This window comes from Ambystoma mexicanum, chromosome 2p (assembly GCF_040938575.1).
Source record: "Ambystoma mexicanum isolate Mex_15411 chromosome 2p, UKY_AmexF1_1, whole genome shotgun sequence".
Lineage (NCBI taxonomy): Eukaryota > Metazoa > Chordata > Amphibia > Caudata > Ambystomatidae > Ambystoma > Ambystoma mexicanum.
In genome coordinates, this window is record NC_090923.1 from 447,494,165 (window position 1) to 447,508,725 (window position 14,561).

At 46.3% G+C, this 14,561-nt stretch overlaps 1 protein-coding gene across 6 annotated transcripts in view; it reads right to left on the reverse strand.

Annotated features, from left to right (window-relative positions):
- UBA3 (ubiquitin like modifier activating enzyme 3) overlaps positions 1 to 14,561 on the reverse strand; it is a 1,318,404-nt gene that overhangs the window by 997,968 nt on the left and 305,875 nt on the right. For all 6 annotated transcript variants that reach the window (XM_069643803.1, XM_069643802.1, XM_069643804.1 and 3 more), the window contains one exon: positions 3,702 to 3,782. In XM_069643803.1, coding sequence (XP_069499904.1) covers positions 3,702 to 3,782 — 81 coding nt within the window. The remainder of the gene's footprint in view (positions 1 to 3,701; positions 3,783 to 14,561) is intronic.

Below are 14,561 nucleotides of genomic sequence, written 5' to 3' on the forward strand. Positions count from 1 at the left end.
TAAATGCTGTCTGGGTCAGGAGTTGGAGTGGGTGAGAGCCAAGGCCCTTCATCTGCTGGCTGATCTTGTCCCCAATCTGGGCACTGGTCAGTTGTGTCATGCCAAAAAGGATTGTCCCAATGACTATAGAGATCCTCATGGGTTTCCTCTGGCTCATAAAACTCAAATACGTCTTCTTGACGAGTGTGCGTTTCAATTGGAAGCTTCTGCAGCTTTGGTAGAATGCAGCAAGAGGAGTCCTCCCTTGGTCTCTTGGGAGTAAAGAACCTTTCAGAAAAGTCTATAAATTGTGACATTTTGTTCATGTAATTTTCTAACCTCTAGTCCACAGGGATGAAGCAGAGGGAAAGGCTCTCTACAGGGAGGGGATTTATCATTTAAAGCCTTAGAGATGGATGGGGGCTTTCAGACAACTCCTCTCGACGAGAGGGGGTGCTTTTAGGTTGTTCCACCACCGAAATAATCGCTTTGGCGGCTGTAAGAGGGATTTCAACATGCCTGTAGGCGTCGTTGCGGTTACCAGCTCCGCCAAAACCTTAGGAGCTGACAAGCACTTAGACAGCATGTCAGCACTCATGTGCTTTTTAGATGAGGCGCCCTTATGAGTGTAATGCCCAGACGCACGCCGACAAGGCGGATGCATGAAGTGTGCCGGACCGCAAGGTTCAGCAGGCACTGAAGTCTTCGGCAGGCCTGTTGACGCCTGGTGCTTCTTTGATATATCCGCCACGGAAGCTTGGGGGCTTGTGCGCTTATCCCTGGGTGATGCGTGTGCACCCCTGTCACTGGGGTGTGAACTCCCCATAACAGTACCAGTGGTCGGTCTGTTGGGGCCAGGGGCAGGCACCTGGGAACCAGACAGTTCCGCCAAAAGGTCTATGGCCTCCAGGTCGGAACCATGGCTGCCGCTAGAGCCCTCGTCATCCAAGGCGACGGCGCCAATGGGGGAACCACTTCAGCCTGCATCGCGTAGGCCGCCCACCGCTTAGTCTGCCTATCTTTTAACGTCTTAGGACGAAAGAGTTTGCAGGACTTACACAATTGCTAGTCGTGGTCATGAGGGAAGCACCTATTACATTTGCGATGGGTCTCCATCCAGGGGTATTTTCCGTTGCAAGGCGGACAAAACTTAAATGGAATCCTCTCCATAGCAGAGGCGAAAAGCAGCAGCCAGACCAGAAAAGTAAAGCACGGCAGAGGAAATGCATCCTCAGAAAGGAATCAATCCAGGGCCTCTTTCTCCCTACTGTAAGGGCCTGGCCGGAGGGCCGAGGCCACGCGGTCGACAACGTCCATTGATGCGCCAGTCACCAAAACAGCAGTTGGCTGTCACCGGCATCGAGATCCACAAAATTAGTCAGAGACTTCAAAGACTAAAGGACCATCAGTCATGGGGCAACAAATAATTACTTTAACAATATTAACTCTGGCGAGTTCCGCATAAGGAGACCAACTAGTTGGGCGGATAAAAACAATCTGAGGGACCTCGACGCGTGAGAGATTTTGGGTACACTACACATCACGTTGGGGATAGTGTTACAGTCACGCCCATGTCAAAGTCCCCTTTCTATCCTCGATAGAAAGATGCAATACTCTGCGATTACCACTAGATGTCGGACTATATGCACAGCATGTGATTCAAAGCAGATTAACAAGCATCAGAAATTGTATATACATTTACTAGTTTAAGTGTTTCTTTGATCTGCTTTACTAACTGGGTTTGGTGTACTTACCTACAGCTCACATCTTCCTCTTATGATAAGCTGGACTGCTCTGCCACTCTACCAAGGTTCCATGATTAGTACAGACGGACACCAAGAGTTGGGGACCTGTACACCCTTGGGATCGTTTTATGAAGTCTTACCTCAAGTGGACTTTAGGAAAGCTCCCCTAACAGAGTCAGCCCTAATCGTCCTCGTCCCAGTACTAGTGGTACTGTTGCTGTAACAAATGCATGGGCAAACGTATATAAGAAGGTAAAGAAGGTGAGGTGACGAAGGTGGATTATACTTTGTTGTCCCATGATGTCATTCCTATAACCCAGAGGGGAGAATCTCTCCCCATGAGACGCACCTGCTGAGTACCACCCCCAGAGGGACTATCGGGTAGTGGTCTTACCTCCCTGGCCTCTCTCCCTTGGGGAGATGGAACGACATAAGGGGAGGTGTCAACACTCCCCAACACCCAATTTCCTCCATGTGCCCATTATAAAGCACCTTTTCTAGTTTCTTGCCTCATTCCTAGCAACGGTTTCTCTCCTTACCCACTCCACTGTTCCAAATAGTCCTGCATGGTGTGTGTTCCCGGGTGGGGGTTGTTTGGGGGGGGGGGGGGCGTCATCAGATAGCTGCTCCTTCCACCACAGCCCTTCAAGGTTCACCTCCTGGTCCCACGATAGGAGCCACTAGTCGCTATGCTTATGAAGAAATGTTCTCCAGAGACTCAGGTAAGTCATCATAAGTCACTTATGTACACCTAGTAAGTCCACACATGTGTTGAGGGGAGGTGCCCACATAAGGTTACATAACTCAAACTGACTCAGTGGAACCTTTGCTTGGGCATTCTAGCATTCATACACATTCTGTTTATGACATTACACACACCGACATCTTTATCCCTCAGCATTGACCCGCACAGACATAAATAGATAAGATAGATAACATAATTCCGTTATTCCACTGGCTTCGAGACATCTTAACCTTAAGTTTGGCAAGTTGGGTGCCCGGAGGTTACGGTTGACTATGAACTCTCGTGGTGACCTTTACTTGGCGGGGCCATGTGCTCCAGATTTGAATTATCAATTTTACCAACTTAATCTATAAGTAAGCATTTCCCTGCACAGCAACAGATAGAAATATATTTTGAGCATAAATGATATGGACAGTCCCTGTTTGTAGGTTATAAATCAAGTGTGGCGCTCTGTGCTCTGGCAAGTTCATCTCTAGGAGAGTTGGGTGGACTTGAGGGTAAAAGACGACCTGGTTGGGGGCGGACTCCTATCACAGCAAGCACAAAGACGGACACGTATGAATAGTGAATTCTCTGAAAGGAGACACTACACACTCCACTAACAGTGCGGGCTAAAGGAAAACACTACATTATTAATCTTATCATAGAGAATGATTTATTCTCAAAACAATTACAGTAGTAGCCAATAGACCTCAGCCTCGTTTTTAAATGATGTGTGGCGACTTATTAAACATACTGTCAGGAGGGTGAAAACCCAGTACAGAAAGTTGTGCATTACTTCTTGGACAATGATGTAAAACAGAAAGATCCTGCGGTGCAGGATGTATCCATTTATTAAAAAAACGGTAGTGAGAAGTTCAACATGTAAAACACAGGCACTTATGCTTATGTATTGAAAAGATGAGATGTCTAGTCAGAATAAACTTAGTGACCATTTAGAAAAACATTTTGCACACTAGGGAACTAGAAAACATAAGATGTACAACTGCCCTCAAACAAGAAACTCCTACATGTACCACAGGAAATATGCACCACATGGCATTCAGGACTCCTACATTCACTTTCCCTACGTAAAAGTCACAACTATTGTCAGAGGTAGGAGCAGCAAGGGCACACAGTTCAAAGATTATTTGTGGGTTGCTGGGCCTCATTGATCGAAGCAGTAAATCTAATAGCACAGACTCATGAAATGAAGGTAATGATACAGAAAAACATTTTTGGACAAAGGATACGGAACAACAGCACAATCGGATATTCGATTATTTATGAATTCAGAAGCCACTTCAGCCTTGGGTCTTCCGACATCTTTGGGTCTGGAAAAAAAAACAGAATTTTACAATTATGTCAGTAGCACCGTAATTTCACCTTTTTCAAGTAAACACAACAAGGAGGACTGACCAACTATCAAAATGTTCAACTGACGTCAAGGCTAGAAATTAACTGTACAGAGTGTGAGCATGGTTCGATATGTAGTGGAGATGTGCAGTCTTCAGTAAGTTGTGCAGTCTTCCGTATTACATCAATTAATTCTCAAACATATTGTATTCGTACAAGGAAGATTAATTAGAGGAACATTCTACCGCTGCAGACAAGGAGTGTGACAGTAAAGAAGGAGAAGGGTACACTTCTATTACACAAGGAACTGCATGCTATGACAGAATGGGTTGACCAGTGACATGTTGGTTTATTTATTTGTATTGTGCACCGAACCCGTAGGTATCTGGGCGCATTGCATAAAAATACAAGTGTTACAGTTCCACATAAAGATGAATACAATTCAGGTACAGTACAGTAGTAAACAAACATATTAGGCAGACAGGAAACGGTACAGGGCAAAAACGGTGCTTAAAGAGAGACGCAGGGCAGACAGATTTTGTTCGAGACTAGCCATTTTTGGTATTTTTCCTAAAGATTTGGAACGTCTGGTCCATTCGAATATGAATTGGGAGAGGGTTCCAGAAGTGGGCGGCCTGAACCGGAAAGCTTGTGCCCCCAGCTTTTTTCAGGTTAAATCTCAGCACTATGATGCAGTTCGAATTTGCAGTCCTAGTGGGACGTGATAAGGTTTTTTTCATGGTTTTATATCTTAAATACTGCGGTGCAGCATTGTTTGGACATTTATGAGTGATGGACACCATTTTGAATTGGAGCCAGTTGAGCATTCTTCAGACCTTAGAGATGTGTTACCTCTTTGGGATGCGTAAAGCTGTTCTTAAAGCATTATTTTGTAAAATGTATAATTTGTTCAGAATCTGTTTGTTGGTTCCTGCATAGAGGGCATTACAATAATCGGGTTTGGACAAGATTAGGGCACTCGCTAGTGTGATGCAGCTATTAGTAGATAGGAAGGGTTTGCATGCCCCCCATCAGCTTGCACGTGTACTGTTAAACAAGGTTTGTATGCAGTACCCTTAGGGTGCACTACAACAACTCTGACAACAGGTAATCACAGTGACAAGTATTCAAATAAACACTTACACACAAGGTTTCTTGAATAAACAATTATTAATGTATCAGTCAGTTAGAGTAAGCCTTCTTCAGAAGGGAGCAATATAAACGTAACACTCAAATATACTTTAAAACCACACACTTTTAATATTCTAAAATCAGTGAAGACCCTTTTGGGATGGCCCAGATACACAACCTACACCCTCAGGGGACTTCAATAGCTAGGGTGCTGGGGACATTAATATCTTACTGTTTACATTTAGAATACTGTTATAAGTTGGAAAAAGGTTATTAGAACAAACAAGAGACCACAAATATTCTCAAGCAGGCAAATACTTTTGGATCCGATCCCCTAAGCAGAGTCAATCAGTATAACAGGCTAGGCCAAAGTCAATGGGCAAAAGTCTTATATAGGTTGAAGCACCTCTGGTAGGCAAGTAGAAAAGTCTTTGCACAAAGTCTTTGAAGAAGAGAAGAATCAAATGTAGGGCCACAAGCTGATTAGACTTGTGAGTAGTAGAAGATGCAAGCAACTCTACAATGAGAGGTAAGTTCTCTCAGACCTTACAGTACCTTTGTATTGAAGAAAGTGCAGCAGATGATTTCTGTGCAGCTCTCCAGATCTCTGTTCTTGGGACTCAGTCGTGGGGACAAGAGGGGGGCCTTCTGCACTGCAATGGGACAGTCACCGCTCGCAACCGGCAATCTTCCCAACAAGTGGCACTTTGGTGTTTCAGCTCCTCGCAACCCCCGCAAATAGCAACACAGCAGTTCTTGGCTGTCGAAGATGGACTTTCCATGCTTTTGGGGTCCCACACTCTGTTGAGGGGGGGGTCAGGCGCAGTCAGTCCTGCTTCCTGGGAGTCCGGAGGATCTTCCTGGAGCTCTTGGCCACCTTAAAAGCAACGCACACAATCTGGTGTTCCTCTCCCTGGCTATTCGGTTTCCAGCAGCAACTCTGTGGAAAAGCAACCATCTCCAAGAGAATGTCCAGGTGGCTTACTTTCGAGTTGATTGGTCCCACCAACTCAAGGGGAGAAGTCGTCCTAGCAGGGGCTTCTCTGCCGATACGAATTTGGAGTTTTAGCACAGCAGCAGGGCTTCACCAGGCAAACCAACAGTCCAAGAGTGGCAGCAGGCACCCCCTTAAAGTTCTTCAGTTCCTTTAACCAGTGGTCAACTCTCCGTTCCAAGCCAAAAGCCTCGCCTTTGATTCAGTTCTCTCCCATTCATTCCAGCCTTGGTGCAGGGACGTCATTTAGGGGTCACCAGAGGTCGCAACTGCGACCTCTGATGTCTCCCTTGTGACCTCTGTGGTCATCCTTGCGACCTCTAGAAGAAGAAAAAAAAAAGGAAAAAAAAATAGGTTTTCTTTTTTTTTGTAATGCAAGCTCATGGCCTGTGGCCAGTACCATGTGGCTATTTAGTTCTGGAGTGGCTGGCTTTCTTGTTAAAGCCCCTTAAAAAAAGAAGAAAAGGAGTGACGCAAGTCTAACACTTTCAGCACTGACCACAAATAAAGATTAGGAATACCAAAGAATGTGTCTTTCTGGAATTCTGTACAATAATTGCTAGACTCAAAGGTTTATTTCAGGCACACTTCAGGGGGTGAGTCACTGATTTAGTCTGTTCTTAAACGCCTCAACTCATCCTTCTGAGGTCGATAAATGAGTACCAACATAGGTTGGGTGATATTGGGTGTATATTTTTTCTATATAAAGCGCTTAAGCGTATGCGCTATATAATAACACATCATTATCATTTGGTCATGGACGTCTGCTCGCATTCACAGTAATTTGGTAATATGGGCATATACACACTGATCTTAATGATACATAAGGCGGTCCATTCTTGTATGAAATGTACATCACATTATAGCAATAGCGTAACCATATTTTTTGTAGTGTACAATGCTACGTGATAGCACTTTCTGTTTTGTCAACGGGTGAAAGGTTGCGTTCCATCGCATCCTGCGATATCACTCCGGGGTGGGGTCAAATGACATCACTTCCTGTGATGTCACCAGGGGGGTCAAGGGTCGAGTGATGTCACTTCCGCTACCCCTGGCATTTTGGTGAAATGACGTCCCTGCCAAGGTGGTTGCCCTTGCCAGACAGCTGGCCAATCACTACAGAGTGCATTTGCGTCTCCTAGGAAACTAGGCACAGGGAGTTTCGGGCACCTCCCTCACTTCTTGTCCACCCCAGACACCCTGGAGCCAGAGGTGGGCTTTACTCCTGAATCCCGCCAAAGGCAAAGTGAACAATGGGACCAAACCTTGTTTGGCACGCACAATAAATCTCAAGAAGGACCTTTCCACAAAGGAATGGTGAAAAAAAGACTGGGGTCATTTTCAAAATAAAAACACCCTTGGGTGCTTTCCTGCCGCTGCGAACGCAGCCCACAGTAAATGCACACCACAGTAGTTAAAACGAAACCACTGCCACCAGCCATTCAGTGAAGAAAGGGCAACATAAAAATGTTACATGAGAAGCTAGACAAAAGTGGGTACTAGGTAACCCCTCCACCACCCTATTGTAAGAGTGTGTGTGCTGGGTCTAGAAAGTTACATTTGTAAGTAAAGTCAATTTCACTTCACTGCCCTGAGAAACAGTAGTTTAGAGAAGGTATTTAAACGTTTGGAAAATCTGAAACATTGTCCTGTGCCACTGCACCGACAGTGCTGCGTGACACAATGTAAAAGATGCCTATGGAGTTTGTCAGATTCCACAACCAAAAGAAACACAAAGTTCAAAAATCATTAAAATACATGAGAGAGTGGGGAAAAAGGGTCTCACTCTCCAGGTTAAAAAAGTCCTCAAAATTCAGCAAAGTTGCTTGGGGTCTCTAAGTTGGAGGGAATTAGCACATTTCTGAGAATTCTCCCCAACATGTACACCGTAGCAGAGGCTGTTGCATTGACTTGTTTACCCATGTTCAGGGTTGAGTCCAGGTAGAATCCTAAAGTTTTAGTCTCCTTGGCGACTTTGAAGTCGATGCAGTCAATGTTAAATGAAGTGTATTGGCTTCCCAGTTTGGTGAGGTTGGCCGAGGCTCCTAGGATCAAGATCCAAGTCTTTTCACCATTCAGGCATAGGCCATGGGCTGCCATCCATGCCTGAATGATAAAGTAAATTCTATTGACTAGAGCCAAGTCCATGTCATAGTCACCCGAAAGGGGTAAGAGTATCTGGGTGTCATCTGCATAATTAGTGTAGGTGACACCAAGATGATCCAAATCGTCGAACAATGGCTTTGTAAATATATTGTACATGGCCGGTGAAACACAGGAGCCTTGCGGGATACCGCATGTGATGGGAGAGGTGTCAGCAGCAGCTGAGGGAGAGAAAACTCTCATTGACCTATTGTTGAGAAAGGATTGAATCCAGTCAGTGGCTTCTTCAGAGAAGTTGGCTGCCATGGACAAGTGTTTGCAGAGCACTTTATGATCGACCAGATCGAACGCGGTCGATGGGTCCAGAAGGAGTAGTAAGGCGCATTGTCTGTGGTCTTTAAGTTGGTCAATTTGCAAAGTCAAAGCATTTTCTGTACTGTGGACTGGTCTGAAACCGGATTGTCTTGGTCCTAAAAGGTTATTGGACTCTAGATATCGCTGGATCTGGTGATATGAAGCTTTATCTATTTTGAGTAAAAACGGGATGGTAGTATTTGGCCTGTAGTTGGTTGGGTCCAGTGAAGATTTATTTAGCAGTGGTAGTACCCACGCATCCTTGAGATTAGTAGGGACATTAGAGGCACGAAATAAGGAGTTTATTAATTTGGTGATAATTGTAGCCAGGTCTCTGGCAACTTCTTTGATAATTTGTGCTGGGCAGGTGTCTCCCTGGCATCTCAAAGGTTTAAGCGAGGCAATGATCTTTGCCACCTCTAGGGTTGTGACTGGAGAGATTTTGAATTCTTGACCAGGTTTGAGAGTATTTTTGGTAGTTGTCACGATTATCTAGTTTAGTTAGGATAAGTCTTTTGGCTTCAATTTTATTTTAGAGGGTGGCAATTTTGTTGGATAAAGCATTTTGAATGTTAGTGCACCATACTTTATCCTTTATGCACTAGTCCTCTGGGGGAAAGGGGGATTCCATTTCCCTCAGGATCACAAAAAGTTCCTTAGTGCTGGAGCTAGCTTCGTACTTGGTAGACATTTCATTCAAATTATGTTTATATTCTTTAGAGGGAATATTTTTCCACAAGACTTCTAATTTTATTTTTTCTGCTCGAAGAGCTTTTAGCTGCGGGGTGAACCACGAGTTAAGGTGGGCTCTGGGTTTGCCTTTTTCGCATTTTGAGGGGAGCAATGATGTCTAGTGCTTGTGTAATAGAGGAGCTATATAGCTCTACTAGTGCAGTAGAGTCTAAGGATTCCGGTGCCGAGTTCAATGTAGGAAGCAGGAGAGGCAGAAGTTTATCGTCTGTGATGTTCCGCATATTCCGAGTGAGAAGCAGTGGAGCAATCGGGATAGTCTTAGTGGCTGGTCGTTTGGTGAGTGTGAAGGAGACCAAGTGATGTTCAGTCCACGTCCGAGGTTCGACAGATGTAATTGCCGCCTCACAATTTAGCTCTGCTACCCAGTCTAGTATTCTCCCTTTCTCATGGGTAGGCTGGTTGACTTTTTGCGTGAGCCCTAGTTGAGTAAGGGTCTCAGACAGGGTCTTAGCATGTTGGTCATTAGGGTTGAGGAAGTCCAGGTTGAAATCGCCTAGCATTAGCTGTCAGTATGTTCATATCTTCCTCAAAGGATCCAATGAGACCCGGAGGTCTGTAGATCATGTGTATTGTTAGAGTACTTGAGTTGGAGGTGGTTAGTTTAACCTGAGTAATTCGCACGATTTCACAATAGGGGATGTGGCAACTCTGAGCCCTTGATTGGACTTTTGCTATAAAGGCGACGCCTCCCCCTTTCGCAGTTCCGTCTGTATACGTGTCAGGTATGGCTAATAACAAGGACGATCTTGCCGCAGCATGTAACCATGTCTCCGATATGGCTAGGAAATTTAAGTCTCCAATCTTGATTAGATCAGCGATATCTATGGCATGGACAACCACAGATCTGGCATTTATTAGGGCATCTTTGATATAGAGACTAGTATTGTGCGGTAAGGTAGGAGTTTCCTTCTTATGGTTAGTTCTTGTTTTTTTCTTGTAGTTGGCCTTAGTTATAGGGTTATTAGTCACAGGTGGGCTGATTAATTCATCTATATGTTTAGTTTGAGTGGAGCGGAGCAATAGCTGGCAAGTCTAGAGCCAAGCCTACTGTTTCTGAATCGGATAGAGCAAGGCTGGTTCGGTGTTGGTTTAGTAGCATATAGATTGATCCATTGGCTAGGTGTTAAGGCATCTACTGCTTGGGGGGGGGACTGAGTCAGTCAGTATAGTAAGGCTTAATGCCCGATTTAATTTGGGTAAGAATGAGGTTGGCTTAAAGGACGTGTGAGAGGATGTATTCAAGGGGTGGGAGAAATTTGGTAGGTTTAACCTCCAGTGGTGTGGGAGACGTCATGGCCATCATTAAGAATTTGCTTTCTAGGTGGGAACAATTGGCTGCTTGGCTAAAATAGTTGGCAGCTGCTAAGGTAATCAGGAGGATAGCAGTGGAATGGTTAGCAGTCTGCATAGTATAAAATAACAGTACAACTGTATGTGGAGAAGACTTATCAATAAGCAGTACTCCCTTGGGTATGTCCTGTCAGGGGCCTAGCGGAATAAGATCGAGCTAATAGGCAGTGATTATATATGACATAGCTGGTAGCAACCTTTGCAGCGGTCTACTGATACAGTGGCAGGTTTAGAAGACAGTTGCTGTCCAAGCGCAGCTAAGCATCCATATGCAATTTATAGCAGACTCCTTGGTAAGCGGCATAGTACTAATAAAAATGTGCAGGCTCATGGAACCTGAACATTTAGGAGTGCATACAGTTTGTAGCCTGATGTGCAGGGCATGCAATTGTACACAGTGCAGTTACAATAAGTGATTTCATGCACACTAAATTTGGGCAGACAGTTGCAAATACGTTAGCTAGGTAGTCCTTACAAGCAAGGTGAACAGGCATATATTTAGCTTAGAGATTGAATAAGTTGTTCGCTTGCTTACGACTCGTTATTCGCCGTACTGGGGGACCTAAGGAGAACACCATAAAATGAGTGAATTAAATCTAGCGATAGGTAGATACAAGTGTTGTGGAGCATGTGAATGAGAGGCCAGTCACAGGTAGGGCTCTAAGCGTCTGCCTAGCTGGTCAGAAGGTACACATGTTAACTGGTACTCTATTGCACGCGTAATTTGGACGAACCAAAGTTCTGTGATACATAATGGTGCCAAACAGCGACAGGTGCCTCATTCAAGTTAGTGGGCAAAAAGAACCTCCTTACCAAAGGCCATATCCTGACCATGTAGTTTATCAAGGGAGTAATGTTTAACAAAGGTGTGGATAGAAGCCCATGTGGCTGCATCACAAATATCCTGAATAGGAACTCCCCTCTGCAGGGCTGTGGAAGTAGCCATGCCCTAGTGGAATGAGCTAGCAACCCTTCAGGAGGGTCCTCGCCCACGAAATCGGTGACCAGCCCACAAAGTTATTCGTCCACTCGGACCCTGGACATCCTAGAAATATAAAAGCTCAGAGCTCTCCTAGGGTCCAACCAATGGAGTCGCTCCTCTTCCTTACTAGGATGAGGAGGCTAGAAAGAAGGAAGAACCACTTTCTGGCTCAAATGAAATTCAGACACTACCTTAGGTAGAAAAGATGGACGTACCCCCCCCCCCCCCCCCCCCCCCCCAAGTACAACCCTATCCTTCTGGAACACAGTAAAGGGTGGCTTAGATGAAAGTGCCTGCAATTCACTCACTCTGTGAGCGGAAATAACCGCAACCAAAAACACTTTCTTGAAAGACAATCTCAAAAGGACAAGAGTGCAAAGGTTCAAAATGAGCACCCATGAGGAATTTCAAAACCAAATTCAGATCCCAGACCGACACCTGAAAAGGGGACGGCGGGAACACATTAGTGAGGCCTTTAAGAAATTGGGAAATCAAAGGAATCTTAAAGTAAGAACATTCTTAAGACGAGCACTTGAAGATTGACAGTGCTTCCAGGTAACCCACTTAAAGGCCCCTGTGGGACAAAGAAAGCAAGAAAGACAACCATCGGAATGGAACACTGCAAAGGATCAACATTTTGTCCTCTGCACCAGTGGAAAAACTTACAGCAACAGTACAGGGATTTTGCCGCTGACCGCCTGGCCAAAAGCAACGCCTCCATCACTTCATCCGTGAGGTCCCAATCCTTATACCTCAACCTTTCAGATACCAAGCGTGACGGTTGAGGGTCCTGACCCCTGGATGGAGAACCTGACGGGAGAGGAAAGAGAGAAGCATAGAGAGAAGCATAGAGAGAAGCATAGAGAGAAGCATAGAGAGAAGCATAGAGAGAAGCATAGAGAGAAGCAAAGAAAGAGAGAAAGCGAGATAGATATCTCGATAGAGAAGGCGGCGTGGAGGGCAGATGGACATTTCTAGAAGGTCCGGGTACTCGGCTCTCCTGGCCCAATCCGGAGCAATGAGGATCAAGTGGGATCCGAACCTGCATAACCTCCTTAACACTTGAGGAATGACGGGGACTGGAGGAAACGCATACAGCAGTGGGAATGACAAATCCACCACAAATGCATCTCCTAAGGCTCCTCTCTGAGGAAATTCCCTTGAGCAGAATCTCTCACACTTCCGGTTGGCACTGATGGCTAAGGGATCCACTTGTGGTGGTCCGCAAAGGGCGAAGATCCCCAGGACTTCCTGTGCCAACTCCCACTCATGAGAGATCGTGCTCTGCCTGCTCAGAGCGTCCGCCGCCGCATTGTCCTCTCCAGCCAGATGAACTGTCGAGAGAGAAATTCCCTGCTGAATTGCCCAGAACCAGAGCTGCATTGCTCTCTCTGCCCAACGGAAGTAACCCCATTCTCCCCCCCCTTTTTTTGTTGAGGTAATGCATGGCCACTGTGTTGTCCGTCATGATCAGGATGCTCTTCCCCCGCACAGACAGCAGAAAAGCCTTCAGGGCCAGCCTGATGGCCCTCAGCTCTAACAGGTTGATGTGGAGTTTGGACTCCGGCGGAGACCAACGACAGCTGATGGTCAAGTCTTCGGCATGAGCTCCCCATCCTGTGAGGGAAAGCTTCCGTCACCACAGTCACCTCCGGCCACGGTTGCCAAAATGGCTCCCCCTCAGGTTCCCCTCGTTGGCCCACCACAGAAGATCCTGGGAGTCAGAGATTGGAATCTGAACGGGATCCAACATCTTGCCCGAGAACTGCAACCACTGCATCTTGAGGACCATTGCAGGGATCTCATCCTCAGCCTGGCCTCTGGCACCAGAAAAATTGAGGATGCCATGAGGCAGAGCAACCTTAAGAATTCGAAAGCCGCGAGACTCTGGGCATGGTGAAACTTGTCCACCACCTGCACAATGTGATGAGCCCTTACCTTGGGAGGGGAGCACGAGTAGTCCAGGTAGGGGTAGACGCAAATCCCCCCCTCGCCTGAGATACGCTGCCACCACCACCATTAGCTTGGTGAAGACCCTCAGGGAGGAGGTCAATCCGAATGGTAGGACCCGGAAATGAAAGTGCGAGTCGCCAACCGCAAACCTCAGGTACTTCCTGTGCATGGGATGAATCAGCACATGAAAGTAAGCATCCTGTAGGTCCAGAGACACCAACCAATCCTAAAGTTGAAGGACCTGCAGGACTTGAAAGAGTTACCATCTTGAACTTGTCCTTCCTGAGAAGTTTGTTCAACCAACACAAGTCCAAGGATGGGTCTCAATCCCCCGTCTTTCTTTGCAATCAAAAAATAAGGGGAATACCATCCCTTGTTCCTCTCTGCTACAGGCACCAGTTCTATAGCGCCATTCTCTAGCAGGGTCAAGATTTCCTGCACAAGGAGGGGATCTGGAAGCTTCAAAGAGAAATTCCCTCGTGGATTGTCGGGCGGCCGCTGTAGGAAGGGAAGGCAGTAGCCGTGGGCTATTGTATTCAGAACCCATGCATCCGAAGTAATAGCTTGCCATTCTTCGAGATGCTGAGAGAATCTGCCCCCAACCGGCGAACCATGGGACATGGCCTCATGACTGTTGGGTGGCGGCGGCAGCGCCTCTAGGCAACGAGGCAGCTGCCTGAGCGGCTTTGGCACCTCTATTTCCCCGACCACCACGGGTATGACCCCTTTGACTGGAGCCACCAAAGGAGGAGTAGTAATGAAAAGAACCTCCCCTCCACTGCTGTCCCCTAGGACGAAAAGGCATAGGTTGACGTACAGCTGCGCTTAAAGATTTTGCCGCAGCTTTGGAGGTCTGCAACCTCCAAAGACTCTCGTCAGCCTTGCTGCCAAACTAATGTCCTCCATCAAAGGGCATGTTCAAAAGACGGGCTTGCACATCCGGAGCAAAACCAGACTTCCGCGACCACGCAAATTTGCGTATAACAGTGCTCGCAGCCATGGACCAGCTCACACTGTGTCCAAACCCGACTGAAGTGATTCACACATGCCATGCTTGCCACCTTGCACAAGAGCAAGGAACCCATCCCTTTCTTCCCCTTGGGGAATATGCTCAGCCGCAAGAGAAACTATTCCACA